The sequence below is a fragment of the Dasypus novemcinctus genome, chromosome 4 (assembly GCF_030445035.2).
Source record: "Dasypus novemcinctus isolate mDasNov1 chromosome 4, mDasNov1.1.hap2, whole genome shotgun sequence".
In the NCBI taxonomy this organism is placed as follows: Eukaryota; Metazoa; Chordata; class Mammalia; order Cingulata; family Dasypodidae; genus Dasypus; species Dasypus novemcinctus.
The window spans coordinates 77,639,884-77,656,011 of record NC_080676.1 but is presented as its reverse complement, the minus strand read 5'-3'; the positions used below and the strand labels follow the sequence as shown (position 1 = coordinate 77,656,011).

General features: G+C 35.5%; 1 protein-coding gene across 1 annotated transcript in view; it reads left to right on the top strand.

Annotated features, from left to right (window-relative positions):
• SLC49A4 (solute carrier family 49 member 4) overlaps nucleotides 1-16,128 on the top strand; it is a 140,635-nt gene that overhangs the window by 54,414 nt on the left and 70,093 nt on the right. Inside the window, exons 3-4 of the mRNA XM_004467150.5 lie at nucleotides 2,753-3,018; nucleotides 11,290-11,419. Coding sequence (XP_004467207.1) covers nucleotides 2,753-3,018; nucleotides 11,290-11,419 — 396 coding nt within the window. The remainder of the gene's footprint in view (nucleotides 1-2,752; nucleotides 3,019-11,289; nucleotides 11,420-16,128) is intronic.

Genomic DNA, 16,128 nt, shown 5'->3' with positions numbered 1-16,128 from the left:
TAAGCATATTATTGAGCAGCCTCACAGAGACAGATTCTAGAAGATAGGTTATCCAAAGACAGAAATATAGTAGAGAGTGGTGAGCCACTCAGTCTGCACAGAATCTATGATAAGGTAGAAGGGGGTGGTTTGGCAGTGGACGGGGTTGATGGGGTGCAGAGATGTGAGTGGGGTCGATGGTGCTGGAATATGAGGGTGAGGAGGGTTGGGTAGATGGGTTGGACTTTCCATGGAACTAGGGGAGAGGGCTGGAGGAAGGAACAGGTAAACTCTGGGGGGTGGAGGTCTGTGGTTGAAAATACAATTGCGGTAATGTTCTTATGGCAAATATGGCAAAGGAGGGTAACTGGTGCAGGGAGTCAATGGTGGAGGGATTTGTGGGAAAGGGTGCACCTGGGGAATGCTTCTGTGGAATATAAATGTGTTCATATTGCCATAGGGCATTATCTCTGTAGGTGGAGACCCACAAAATAAACAACAAAATATGAAATTCCCATCCTGGAGAGTCCTGCTACATTCTCAGGTAGAGGGACAAGAATCTCCAGAGAACATAGGCAGTGCCTAATAAAAAGAAAACATACCAATATGTCAAACTTTCAATATTAATGCATGTAACTCCGAACATTATTCTTGTAGAAATTGAAACCTAGCCTAATAATGACTATTGCCAAAGAGTAACCTCCTGAAAACCTCCTTGTTTCTCAAATGTGGCCTTTCTCAGCCAAATTCAGTAAATGAATTTCCCCTGGTATGGGGCATGACTCCTGGGGATTAGCCTCCCCGGCACCAAGGGATTAATACCAAGCACCAACCAGGAATGCATTTGGAAAAAGACCTTGACCAAAAGGTAGAAACATCAAATACAAAAGAGTTTTTACAGCTAAGAGATTTCAAAATGAGTCGGGAGATAATTCCAGAGGTTACACTTATACATATCTCAGGTAGATCTCACTAACTGCCCTTGTGAACAAAGTCTCAAATAAGGGTGCTCCTGGGGGCTTTAGAGCTATCTGGACACTACAGGCAAGGCACAGAGTCCCTTGAAATCAGCACCCATTCGGTGAGCCTTCCCTTGAAATGCATGACAACCTCTTTCCCCAATGTACCAGAGTTAGAGTCATTTATAATTTCCCTACATATGATTCTTTTATCCCTTTTATTTGAGCCTATAATCAGCACTGTGCCTATTAAATATATGTCTCAGAGATTTTAATCTTTGGTCTCTTCTTATACTTGTTGAGCCCTGAATCATAGAAGAGTTGTGGCTAACACCTATTCTCAGATCATCAGACTCTCCCAGGACAACTAACAAAATGATGATGATGGACAATCCCCATCCCAAAAGAAAAGTTCCTATAACTGAAGCAAGGTCATTCCTTCCATCTATCCCATAATATCTAAACCTCCTTCAACATGAGGCAGAGCGGGCATCACCATCCCTAAATCCTCAAGGTTGAGGAATGCACAAGCATAACAGAGAAATGCAACCGTGGACAAAGTAAACTTATTAATATTGTAGTAATGGAAGAACATGTAACAATTTTATAAAGATAGTGGTTGCCAGAGGTTCTGAGGGGGAAGGAAAGGGAATGATAGGGCATTTTTAGGGCATTGGAATTAAGTGTAAACCACAATGTAAATTACAGACCTTGGTTAGTAGCAGTACTTCAATATTTATTCATTTGTAACAAATGTACCACACAATTGTAAGATGTTAGTAATTGAGGAAGATGTGGGAGGGGAAACAGTGATATATATGGGAATCCCTTATACTTTTTTTTTGAAGATTTATTTTTTATTTTTTCTTTCCTCTCCATGCTGCCCCCCCACACCAGTTGTCTGCTCTCTGTGTCCATGCGCTGTGTTTTCTTCTGTGACCACTTCTATCCTTATCAGCGGCACCAGGAATCTGTATTTCTTTTTGTTGTGTCATCTTGTTGTGTCAACTCTCTGTGTGTGCGGCGCCATTCTTGGGCAGGCTGCACTTTCTCTCGCGCTGGGCGGCTCTCCCTACGGGGCACACTCCTTGCGCGTGGAGCTCCTCTGTGCAGGGGACACCCCTGCATGGCACGGCACTCCTTACGCACATCAGCACTGCGCATGGGCCAGCTCCACACGGGTCAAGGAGGCCCAGGGTTTGAAACGTGGACCTCGCATGTGGTAGGCGGATGCCCTATCCATTGGGCCAAGTCTGCTTCCCCTCTTATACTTTTGATGTAATTTATTTGTAAAATAAATAAAAAGATAATACTATCATAACTTTTAATTTTTTGTATTTCTAATATTGGGCACATGGTAGACATGAAATGTTGATTATAACTGAATTATTTGTGGGGCTGGTGGCACACAGCCTGTTCATGAGTGGCAATGTAATAAAAGGGGTATGTGTTTTGGAGTCAGACCTGGATATAAAATTCAGATTTGCCTGTTAACATTTTGGCAAGTCTTCCTCTTTTTGAGCCTAGATTTTTATATCTAAATAAATGAGAATGATAATAGGATTACAGGAAATAAGGTATATGAAGTACTTAGCTTGGTATGTGGCACAAATCAGAGGTTTCATAAATATTTTGAAAAGAGTAAATGGTAACTATTACTACATCTACTCATAGACTGTCAACATACTTTACCATTTAGTATACCATATTCTTTACAGATATGTCATACTTATTGCATAGTTAAACACTATTCATTGGCAGTTTCTTTGTCTTAGAAGATGCCTTACAGCCTTTTAAAATTTTTTTAATTCCAGACTGATCCACGGAGGACAGATGTTAAATGGATTGGCAGGTCCAACTGTAATGAATGCTGCTCCATTCCTCTCTACAACATGGTTTTCTGCAGATGAACGGGCCACTGCCACAGCCATTGCGTCAATGCTCAGTTATCTTGGTGGAGCATGTGCATTTTTAGTTGGACCTCTTGTTGTTCCAGCTCCCAATGGGACTTCACCTCTTCTGGCTGCAGAGAATAGCAGGGCCCATATTAAAGATCGTATAGAGACTGTATTATATGCAGGTATTTTGAAGTCTATTTTCTTTCTGTTATACTTTGCCTTTGCCCAGTCATTTTTACTGTATACAAGATCACTTCATATGAAATTTTTAAGAAAATTAGTCACATAATGTGGAAATGATTATTTAAAACTTATACTCTTTATAGGCTATTAGGTTTAAAATGTATTGTTACTACATGGAAGGTTATTTCTTAATTTCACTTTCCCATCTCATCCATTTACTATTCAGCACCGTATGACACATTGTGAGAGTTTTGCCAACTCAGAAGTTTGAGGGAGTCTAGGCCACAGCAGACCACCCTCACTTCTGACACCAGTTGCAAGTTTGGGGGATTCCCCAAACCACCCTCAGATTCAGTAATTCACCAAGGACTCACAGAACTCACTGAAAGCTTTTGTACTCATGGTTATGGTTTATTACGGGGAAAGGATACAGATTAAAATCAGCCAAGGAAACAGATGCATAAGGCAAACTCCAGGAGTAGCTCCCTCCACCCTTAACATACAGAGCTTCCCGTTGTCCTTTCTCCTTGGAATCATGGACAGTATCAACTCCTTCCAGCCACAGTGTATAACAGAATGCACGGAGTATTGCCAAACAAGAAAACTCATCTGAGCCTTTGGTATTCAGAGTTTGTATGATCCCATACTGCCTGTGTGGCTGACCTTTTGTCTTCAGCCCCTCTGGAGACAGAACTGATACTGTGTGGCCCATATCCCCCATTGCAAATCATAAACTTAGACTATCCTTGACCAAAGTCCCCAAGCAAACAGAAACATTCCTATCAGGCATGACATCCCAGGGGTCTAGAGATCACCTCTCAGTAGCTGAAGGTGATTTTATATATATATATTTTTATATATATATTTTTAAATATGTCTTTTAAAAAGATACCTTAGATTACATAAATGTTATATAAAAAATGTAGGGGATTCTCATATGCCCCACTCCCTACCCCTCCCACACTTTCCCCATATTAACAACATCATTCATTAGTGTGGAACATTTGTTACAACTATGAAGACATTGTAGCATTGTCACTGACCATAGATTATAATTTACATTATAGTTTACATTCTGTCCCACATAATTTTGCAAGTTATGACAAAACTTTTAGGCAACTGCATTAATGTTCTCCATCCTCCTGGCTCATAGTTCCCACGCAGTCAAGCAGAGTCTCAAAGCTTCCAGTTATTACTTCAGTGCTTTCATATTTGCCAATCCACCTCCCCAAAATATTGTCCTCTGACCTTTCATTCCAATTAAAAATACCTTCCTAGAATCACTACCTTATAAGATTAAAGACTCATAAAGTAAATTATGCTAACAACTCTCAAAGCCCTCATAAATATATATCAATGGTAAAATATACATTTCTATATTCTTTTTATGGGCTTTTTTTTCATTCATATTGTCCTTATCTTCCTTCATTAAGTTGTAAGTAGGGACATATCCTCTTTTTCCTTTGTGTTTCCCCAAATAGCCAGGTATAATAGCTTCTATTCAGTAAATACCTTCAAACTCAGTGATGTTAGTGGATTGAATAGGTAGAGCAGGGATTGGCAGACCTTTTTTGTAAAGGCCAGATAGTAAATATTTTAGCGTTTACAATCCTGGTCACAGCTATGCAGCCCTGGCCTTATAATGTGAATATAGCCATATACAATATGTAAACAAATGAATATGGCTGTGTTCCAATAAAACTTTACTTATATACAATGAAATTTGAATTTTATATGATTTTCTCACATCATAAAGCATTCTTCTGATTTTTTTTCAAACTATTTAAAACTGTAAAAACCATTCTTAGCTTGCAGACAATACAGAAGCAGGCACTGGGCTACATATGGCCTATGGACCATAGTTTGCTGACTCCTGTTGGAGGATAGAGAATAGGCAGTGGGTATTTTATTTTTATTTTTTTCTAATTGAACTAAAAGTAAAGGCAAAAATGAGGGTCACAATAATTCTCTGTAGAGACCTAGATTAGTGTGGAAAAAATGATTCTTTCTCATCATATGAGAAGAAAATATTAATATGATATTGACCTTTGTTTTGAAATAATTCAGCATATGCAAAATACAAAAATCTCAAGCATTTCCTATGAGCCTCCATTAGAAAAAAAGGGAGGTATAATGACAACATCTGATAAAATAGAAACTATCAATAATTAGATAGAAATTATTTTTAAAGGATATTCTGGAATTGAAAAGTACAGTGACCAAAATGAAAAATTCATTAATGGTCCTGAACAGATATGAACTGGCAGAAGAAGGAATCAGCAAACTTGAATATATATCAATAGATATTATATAGTCTGGGAATAGAGAAAAAAGAATGAAAAATGGTGAAATCCCTAGAGAAATAGGGGACACCATTAAGCACACCACATGTGTGTAATGGGAGTACCAAAAGGAGAAGAAAGAGGAAGAAAAATATTTGAGGAAATAATGACTGAAAACTTCCCAAATATGATCACAAACTTTAATCTACACATCCAAGAAGCTTACTGAACTCAAAGTAGGATAAACCAAAATAGCCACACTCAGACACATTATAGTAACAATGTTAAAAGCCTACAACAAAGAGAAATCTTGAAATAAGCAAAAGAAAATGACAAAGTCATGTGCAAGACTTCTCATCTCACTTCTCATCAGAAATAATGGAAACCAGATGGGAGTGGGATGACATATTCACAGCTCTGAAAGAAAAAAAAACTATTCAGCAAAACTGACTTTCAAAAATTAAGGCAAAATAAAGACTTTCGCAGATAAACTAGAGCTGAAAGAATTCATTTCAAGCTGACCCTCTTACAAAAACAATCATAAGGAAGTTCTTCAGGCTGAAAATAAATGACATTAGACATGACTCAAATCTACCCAAAGAAACAAAAATGCCAGTAAAGGTAATTATGTATCTATAAAAGTATAATTCCATATTTCTTCTCTTAACCAATTTAAAAAGCAATTGTGTAAAGCTATATATATATATTTTACTATTGAGTCTATAACATGAAAATCTAATCTATCTGACAATAATAGAACAAAGGAGGCAGGTGGGAGCAAAGCAGTATAGCAAAAGAAAATGACACCAAATGGTAACTCAAGTCACAGGATAAACTGAAGAAAACCAGAAATAGTAAATAAGAAGGTTAATGTCACAAACTCTCTGAATACATACTTACTCTCAACTCCTTTAAAAGACATAAAATTATATAAATCAATATAAATTATATAAATAATTATAACGCTATTACTGGGTTTGTTACATATAGATGTAACATGGATGCCAATAGTAATCACAAAATAGAGGAAGAGGGAATAGAACAATATAAGAGTAACCTTTCTATATGTCATTGTAATTGTTAGTATAAGCTGAAGTAGATTCTGATAAGTAAAGAGATATGTTGTAAACCCTAGAGCAAGAAAATAACAAAAAAAATTAAGTGAAAAAATCATTTTAAAAGAATTAAAATCTTACACTAGAAAATATTCACTTAATGCAAAAGAAAGCAGTAAAGGAAAAACAGGACATATAAAAAGACATGAAACATAAATATAACAAAAAGTAAAATATCACACATAAATCTAAACTTATCATTAATAACATTAAATGTGTATGGATTAAGCAATTCAGTCAAAAGGCAGAGTTTGTCAGACTGGATTAAAAAAAACAGAGCCTCATTATATGTTGTTTACAGGAAACATACTCTAGTTTCGAAGATAGAATATTGAAAATAAAAGGATGTAAAAAGATATACCATGGAAACAGCAACCATAAGTTAACTGGAGTAGCTATACTAATAAAAGAACAAATAGAATTTAAACAACACAAAATGTTACTAGAGATAATTTAGTACATTTTTATAATGATAAAAAGTTAATCCATCTGTGTATTAGTTTGTAAAAGGGGTGCTAATGCAAAGTACCAGAAATCTGTTGGCTTCTTTAAAGGGTATTTATTTGGTGTAAAAGCTTACAGCTAGAAGGTCCAGAAGAATCCAACTCAAGGTTGCTTTCTAACCCAAGTCAGTTGCCATGAGTTGAAGCAAGACAGTTGCTGATATCTCCCCTCTGGGCTTCCTCTCTCTCAGCTGCTGCTGGCATAGGGCTTGTCTCTCAAGGCTGCTCTCCTGGCATAGGGCTAGTTTCTTTCTGGGCTGTCTTTATCAGTCTGGGCTCTCTTCCCAAGGTCAGCTGTATGCTCTCAGGCAAATGGATTATCTCTCCCCAGGGTCCCAGGATAAAAAATGATAGAGCTCTTTCTCTTCCTGTGACTTCTTGAGTGAGTATCCATTTATATCAGCCCCTCAGGGAAGTGGGGACTCAACTTGAGCTGAGTTACTGACATAGCCCAGTCAGAAGCCCTAAATTGATTTTATCAAGTAAACTTTATCAGAGGCCGCTCTCTGAATTTAATACAATCAAATGGTATCACACCCAAAGAAATAGTCTTTCTCTTTCTGGGACTCACAAAAATTATTTCAAATTGTCACAATCTAGTAGACATAGAAATTACAAATACATATATATACACCTAACAGTAGAACCCGAAAATACATAAAGCAAAAATGGGCAAAATTGAAGGGAAAAAGACAACTTAAAAATAGTTGAAGTCTTTATCCTACTTTGAATAATTTATAGAACAATGAACAAGGATGTAAGAGACTTGAACAGCAATATAAAACAACTAGACCTAGCTGAAATCTATAGAAATATAACACCAAAATACATATTCTTGAACACATCCAGAACATTCTTCAAGCTAGTCCATATACCAGACCCAAAACAAGCTTCAATAAATTTAAAAGTATCATATGAAGTATGTTCTCCAAACACAATGAAAGAAAATTAGAAATCAGTAACGTAAGGAAATTTGAGAAATCCACTAATATGTGTAAATTAATCAAATGCCTAAATAACTGTGTCAAAGAAATAATCACAAGGGAAATTAGAAAATTCATTGAGATGAATAAAATGAAAACACAGCATACCAAAACTTAAGAGATTTGCCTAAAGCAGAGATCAAGGGAAATTTATAGGTTTAAATGACTACAATAAAAAAGAAGAAAAACTTCAGATCAGTAATCTAACATTCCACCTTAAGTTACTGTGAAAGAAGAACAAACTTAACTAAAGCAAGCAGAAGGAAGTAATATTAGAGTAGAAATAAAATGAAAATAGGGAATTTAAATAGAGAAAAATCAACAAAACCAAAAAACGGTTCTTTCAAAAGATTAAAAAGAAATTTGGGAAACCTTTAGCTAGACTGAAGGCAAAAAGACAACTCAAATTACTAATATTAGGAATGAAATAGTGGAAATTACTATTGACCTTTTAGAATTAAAAGGTTGTAGTATAATACTATGAACAACTCTATGCCAACTAATTAGATACCTAAGATGAAATGAACAAATTCCTAGAAAGATACAAACTGCTGGAAACAATTCAAGAAATGATAAAAAAGTTGAACATACCTATATGTTCAACCTACCTATATGCTCCAGCATCAAAACTAAGTTCTTTCCTCTGCCGTGTCCTTTTCTTTGTTCTTCTGTGTGTCCACTTCCATGTGAGAGTCTGTTTTATCAGCCCAAAGGGGCTGGGACTCAACACTGAGTTGCACTCTAATGCCGTGGTTGAATCAATGCCCTAATCTTAACATAATTTAATCAGCTGTCTCAGCTGAATCTAGTACAATCAAAGGGTATCACACCCTTTGATTGTAAACAGACCAGTTTGCAAAATAATATCTCCTTTTTAGAATTCTTAAATAATATCAAACTGCCACAATTGACCAATTGATCCTAAAATTCATATGGAGATGCAAGGCACTCAGAGTAGCCAAACAATCTTGAAAAAGAACAAAGTAGGAGGACTCACACTTCTGATTTCAAAACTTAGTATAAAGCTACACTAATCAATACAGTTTGGTATTGGCATAAGGATAGACATATCATCAATGGAACAGAAATAAGATTTCAAAAATAAATGATTACATTTTTGGTAAGTTGAATTTTGACAGGGATGCCAAAAAATTCTGTAGGGAAAGAATAGTCTTTTCAACAAATGATGATGGAATAACAGGGTATCTACCTGCAAAAGAAAGAATTTGGACCCTTCCTTAAACCATACACAAAAATTAACTTAAAAAATGCACCATAAGCTGTTTCAGTGTCATAGCTGCAGACAAATACCATAGAATGGGTTGTCTTAACAACAGGAATTTATTGGCCCACAGTTTCAGAGGCTAGAATGCTTGCTTCTTCCTGGGATTGGTATATTCTGGATGGCCAGCAATCTTTGGTGTTGCTTGACTTTTCTTTCACGTGGCAGTGTACACGGCAATTATCCTCTCCTCTCTCCTTTGATTTCTGTTGACCATGAGATACTACTTCTCACCCACTAGAATAGCTGTAATCATAAAGACAGTAAATATTGATGATATAGAGAAATTAATACCCTCATATATTGCTAGTGGGAATGTAAAATGGTGAAGTTGCTTTGGAAAACAGTTTGGCTGTTTGTCAAAATGTTAGGCATGGATTACTACATGATTCAGCAATTCCATCTGTAGATATGTACCGAAACAAAATGAAAACCTACATCTACGCAAAAATTTGTACACAAAAGTTCATTGCAACTTTATTCATAATAGCCAAAAAGTGGAAACAACTCAAATGTCTATAAACTGATGAATGGATAAACTAAATATGGTATAGCCATACAATTGAGTATTATTTGGCAATAGAAAATAATAAAGTACTGATATATCCTACATCATGAATGAAGCTTGAAAATATTATGCTAAGTGAATCAAGCCAATCTCAAAAGATAACATGTTTTATGATTCCATTTATATGAAATGTCCATAATAATGAAATCCATGGAGACTGAAAGTAGATTACTGGTTACCTAGGATAGGTGGGTTTACAGGTCAGTGAGGGTGTGACTTCAAATGGGTACATGTTTTTTTTTGTGGGGGGGAGTGAGGAATAAGTTCTAAAGTTGATGATGTTTGCACAACTTTGTACATTTACTAAAAGCCACTGAATTGTATACTTTAAATGGGTGAATTGGATGCTTTGTAAATTATGTTTCAATAAAACTGTTTATAAAAACTCTAGTAGAAAGATGGACAAGGAATATGAACATGCCAGCTACAGAAGAGGATTTGCAAATGACCTCTAGGCATCTGAAAGGTGTTCATTCAGTGTTACTGTAAATTTTACCAAAAAAATGTAACTTTTTTGCTTCTCAGACCAGAAAAAAAGAATAAGTGTTAATGGTTTCGTTTTTAAGAATATATGTTTTTAAGAAATATATGAATTTCTAATTGGGTTAAATGAAATTTTCTGTTGTTGAGTATCATGGGAATATTGTTATCTTCTGTTAAGAATATAGGCCTAGAATTAGAATTATTCAGCTCAAAGGACCTCTAGAAATCACTTTGCCCAATTCCTTTATTAAATGCCCAGAAAGAGTAAGGGATTTGTCAAAGGTCCAAGTTAATTAATTGCATAGTCAGGTCTATACACTACTATCCTGACTACCAGAGTGATAGTTTTCTACTAAATTAGGTACAGGTAACAAAAGTTGGCTTAAACTCTTAGAATTATCAGGACTCCCAGTACCTTCCCTTCTGCAATGGTGTCAAACTAAGATTGTTTGGGTGTTCATTTTACTTCTGATTGCTTAATATTCTACATTAGCTGGTATTTAAGTTCTGCTCTCTGTGCCTTGGTGTCTTATTTTTTATGGTTTCTTACTTTGTTCAAATTTCCCATGTAACCTCTAAACTGGGTCTGGCGTGCAATATGTGTCATAATATTCTCCTGTAATTGATCAAACAAACCTTCTCCTATCTTTTTCTTATCAGTTTTCTCAATCGTATTCTTTCTCAGTACCATATTTTTTAGACAATTATCCTAGACCTATGTTTCCCTCTTTTATAGTAAGCTGCTATTGGTTTTTAATGTATTATTTCCTTAGAGTAACATTTTTCACTAGTACCACCATACTTCTTTGCTTATCATATGACTTCTTACCTACAATCTGCTAAAATTTATCTCATTCCTTATCCATCTTTCTCACCAGATTGAGCTATCTTGGCTAGATGCTATATTTTGCTTATCTGGATATAATGCTAGGGCTTAGTTGATGCTTAATAAGTATTTGTTAGGTAAACAAACACCTGAAATTTTCAACTTCTTTTGTGTTGCTGGTTAATATTTTACTCTATTGGTTGTTTTTTGTTTTTTTTTTCCTTTCAGAATTTGGAGTTGTCTGCTTAATATTTTCTACAACACTAGTTTATTTCCCACCCCGGCCTCCTCTTCCTCCCAGTGTTGCTGCAGCTAGCCAGCGGTTGAGTTATCGGCGGAGCTTTTGTAGATTATTAAGGTAAATGTACCTAGAGTCATTGGATAGTTCTGTCTGACAACTTCATTTTTAAAGATAATTTAAGGCAGTAATTTTTTGGCAACTTGTTAATAATTGATAAACTACTGAATAGATATTTTAGAGCAATTTCCTATCAGAAATCTATCTTGAAAAAGTGAAAAAAAAAAAAACCTCTATAATCTTTGCCTTTTTTACAAACATAGTTATAAAATCTTTCTACTTGAGTAATTTTCTTATAAATGAAACTCTTATCAAACAATAATTTCTGTGAAATCATGGATTTCATGTGTTTACTATATTTTTCTTAATATACAAATTACTATTTTCATTATGTATTTCTTATGTACATTGGGAAAATAATCAGGAGCTAGTCAGTACAAAGTGAATAAAATAATGCTTATTTGCTTAACACCTGAGATTACATCATGTGCCACCAGTGAGACCATACTTTGAAAACTTGCATTATTTTCTTATTATTTGGTATAACTTTAATATAATTAAAGTCTACCCTTGAAGGCTCAAATTCTCCAATACTATATCTCATTCTTTGGACTTATAGACCATCATTGCTGATTATGATTTGCAATTGGGCCACTAGAATTTAGCACTTGAACTTTTCCCCAGTTAGTGTTCATGAATTTTTATTGGTTCTTTAGAAACTTCTTTCTAGTTAGTTATTTCTACTATTCTAGTCTTCCACTCTCACTGTGTGATAAATACCCATGGTCAGGAACTATGTTTCTGTATCTTCTATAATGTTGTCCAGTAGAAATATAATACAAACCACATAATTTTCAGTTTCCTAGTAGCCTCATTAAAAATTAAAAAGAAAGTTAAAATTAATTTAAATAACATTTTATTTAATCTTTATATCTAAAATATCATTTTAGCATAATCGAATAGAAATTTTTGAAATATTTAACAGTCTTATTTGTATAAAATCTTTGAAATCTGGTGTGTTTTACATATCCAGCAATCAATTTGGACACTAAATTTTAATTGGAAATACTTGATATGTATTTACATTTTATATAATTTACAATTGAAAAGGTATTAATTGAGCAGTGTCTCACATATTGCAATGTTATCTAAAGCTAGAAAAAGAACTTGCAGGTTTTCAAATTCTGAATTAACAGATCTTTGCTATTATTAGAAAGATCTTGTATTCTACAGAAAATTGTTTAAAAGTTTATTGCAGATCTTACACTTCTTTAAAATATATTTTTTATTCTTTTCCTTCTAATTTTTAAGCAAAATTTCCATAGGCAAAATACTTTCTTTTAATAACTCCATCTATAAAAACAGTTTTCTTTTTGTGTAAGAATCCAAATTGTTTTATACATGATTGTTTAAAATCATTTAAATAATGTTTGTTCGACATTTAACTCTGACTTCAGGAAACTAATTTTCTTTATTCTTTTTTGACCATTAAGAAGAAACATCTTATAAAACTATTTTTTGCTGGAATTGTCTCTTAATGTCCACTTATTTATCTTAAATTTTTTTTATACACCTGACAGTCCATTTTGCTGTGCTGTAGAACACTGCAGTTTCCATTTGTTATGAAATTTGTAGTATACCTTCTTTCAATCTCTTATTTTCTTTCTGCATATGATATGCAAATAAACAAATTACAATGTTTTATCTGTATATTGAATGAAATTATTCAAACTGAATCAATTCATTCACACCAAGAGGATCAGTGATGGACTGTAATACTAGCAATAATATGAATGTGCCTGATATGTGTACTACAATAATATCTTATGCAATGCAACAAGTTAAGATTAAGTGTAGTCCCTGCCCCAATCAAGATGACAGAGTGAGAATCTCCAGGGCTCTGTCCCCCCATACAAACTTTGGACAACCAGTCAGAACTGTCAGAAACATCTTTTTCAAAACTCTAGGAAAACAGTTAAAGGACTACAGTAACAGGACAAGTGCTGAACCAAGGAAATAGCTACTTAAAAACATTTTCTCATGTCACCCTCACTGGGTCAATACAGAGTGGTCTCACCCTCCCAGTGCAAATTTCTGGTCCTGGTTCCAGGATAACCCTCATGCACATGCCAGGAACATGTATGTCTGTCTTTCCAACTTGTCTGATCGTGGCCTCAGGGACTCGCCATCCCAGAATTAACCATGTGAAGAAGGTCACAGTGCTTGCCTATAGAACATTACCTGGGGCAAGGAATTGCTGGCTGTTAGAAATACAGTGCAGTGCCTGTGAGAAAACCTGCTTTCTAGAGAAGAGAGGGCATTCCTACCCATGAAAATCAGGTAATTTCTAGGGCCACACATGCATACTCAAGACAAAAGACATGTGTAGACGGGACCAGGGAGGTCCCTGTGCTTTGGCCTGGAGCTATTCTCTAAACTCTTTGTATGGCTAAGCTCTGAAGGAGAGCACATGTACAAGTCAATCTGCAAAGACTGGGGAAGGTGTTTTCTTTCTTTTGTTTTGTTTGTTTGTTAGCTCCCAGCATTCATATGATAGAGTTCTATCATAACATTAGCTTGGATAAAAAATTAAGGAATAAGGAAGCAGACTTGGCCCAATGGATAGGGTGTCCGTCTACCACATGGGAGGTCCACAGTTCAAACCCCGGACCTCCTTGATCCCTGTGGAGCTGGCCCACGCACAGTGCTGATGCGCGCAAGGAGTGCTGTGCCACGCAGCGGTGTTCCCCGCTTAGGGGAGCCCCACATGCAAGGCGTGCACCCCGTAAGGAGAGCCGCCCAGCACGAAAGAAAGTGTGGCCTGCCCAAGAATGGCACCGCACCTCCGGAGAGTTGAAACAACAAGATGATGCAACAAAAAGAAACACAGATTCCCGGTGCTGCTGATAAGGATAGAAGTGGTCACAGAAGAACACACAGCAAATGGACACAGAGAGCAGACAACTGGGGGATAGGGGAGAAATAAATAAAAAATAAATCTTAAAAAAACCAACAAACTAAGGAATAGATGCCTCAGAGTCTGAATTCCAGGAATGATATATTAAACGATCAAAATGTCCAGGTTTCAGCAAAAGATTGCAAAACATACAAAGAAAGAGGAAGTGATAGCACAGGCAAAGGAGAAGATTAAACATTAGAAACCATTGATTGGAGGAGTTGGCCTGGGTTATTCCAGACAAAGACTTTAAAATAATGGTTCTAAATGTGCTCAAAGGGCTGAAGAAAAACGTGTACAAAGAGCTAAAGGGAATCAGGAAAATGATAAACACAAAGAAAATATCAGTGGAAAGATGGAAGTTATGACAAGGAACCAAACAGAGATGAAGACCATAGTAACAAAAATAAAAAATTCCCTGGAGCAGCTTAATAGTAGATTGAATCTGTCAGAAGAAAGAATCTGTGAACTTGAAGATAAGACAATTGAAATCATTCGTTCTGAGGAGCAGAAAGAAGAATGAATGAGAAAAAGTTAACAAGCCTGAGGAGGAACCTGTGGAACACAATAGGCATGCCAATATACACAGAAGGAAAAGAAAAAAGAGAAAGGGACAGAGAGAATATTCAAAGAAATAAGGACTGAAAACTTCCCCAAATTAGCAAAAGACATGAATATATACATCCAAAACACTCAAAGGACTCCAAATAGGATAAACCCAAATAGATCCACACTGGACCATTTTATAACCAAACTGTCGATTACCAAAGATGAAGAAATAATTCTGAAAGCTGCAAGAGAGAGGCAATGTGTCACCTACGAGGGAGCTTCAATAATATAATATTAAGTGCCAGTTGCTCATAGAATCCATGGAGGCAAGAAGGCAGCGGGATGATATATTTATAAGTGCCGAAAGCAGAAATTTGCCAGACAAGAATTCTATGTCTGGAAAAATTATCTTTCAAACATGATGGAAGGTTTTGGACATTCCCTAATGCTAAGGGACTTCATCATCAGTAGACCAGCCCTACAAGAAATGCTGAAGGAAGTTCTGCAGGTCAAGCCACATGAAGAAATAGAGATAACGAGTAAATGAGTACATAAGTAAATCAAATACATGCACTATTTTATTCATAACTCTAGTTTTTGCTTTCTATGGGCTCTAAAAGGCAAATTCAGAAAATTAATGATAAATCAGTGATTGTAGACTCTAAAATATGTATAAACATATAGCTGTGATTAGAACTACCTAAAGGTGGGGAGACAGAGGGATATAGGAACATTATGTGTGTATAAGTACCAAGACAAATGAAATTATTATAGATTTAGAATGTTAAGTTTAAGCCCTTTGATAACCACAAAGAAAAAGTCAAATAATATGCAGGCTCCTAGAGACAAAAAGTAGAGTACAGGTTGCCAGGGAAGGTTAGGAGTAGCCGTGGGAGTTAATAAAAAATGAATGTAGGGTTTTTCTCCATGCAGTCAGCTGCATAGGGTAGATAGCAATAGATAAAATTAGAGGTATGTTAGGGTCAGATTATGCTATACTAATAATTTTGGACTATTCTGTGGGAAATGAAGTCACTGAAACATTTTAAGCTAAAGAGTGATAAAAAAGATTGTTTTGAGAAAAGTAACTTAAAATTATCACTCTAACTATGATATCCCTTGTATTTCCTTCTAATTACCCTAGAGATCAAGATCTTTGTTCTCTCTTTAAAGATTGAGGTATAAGATCTTTCTTATCTATTAAACTTTTCCACCTCTAATCTGCATGACTTTCTGCTTAGACCACTACCTTTGGTCAGGGTAC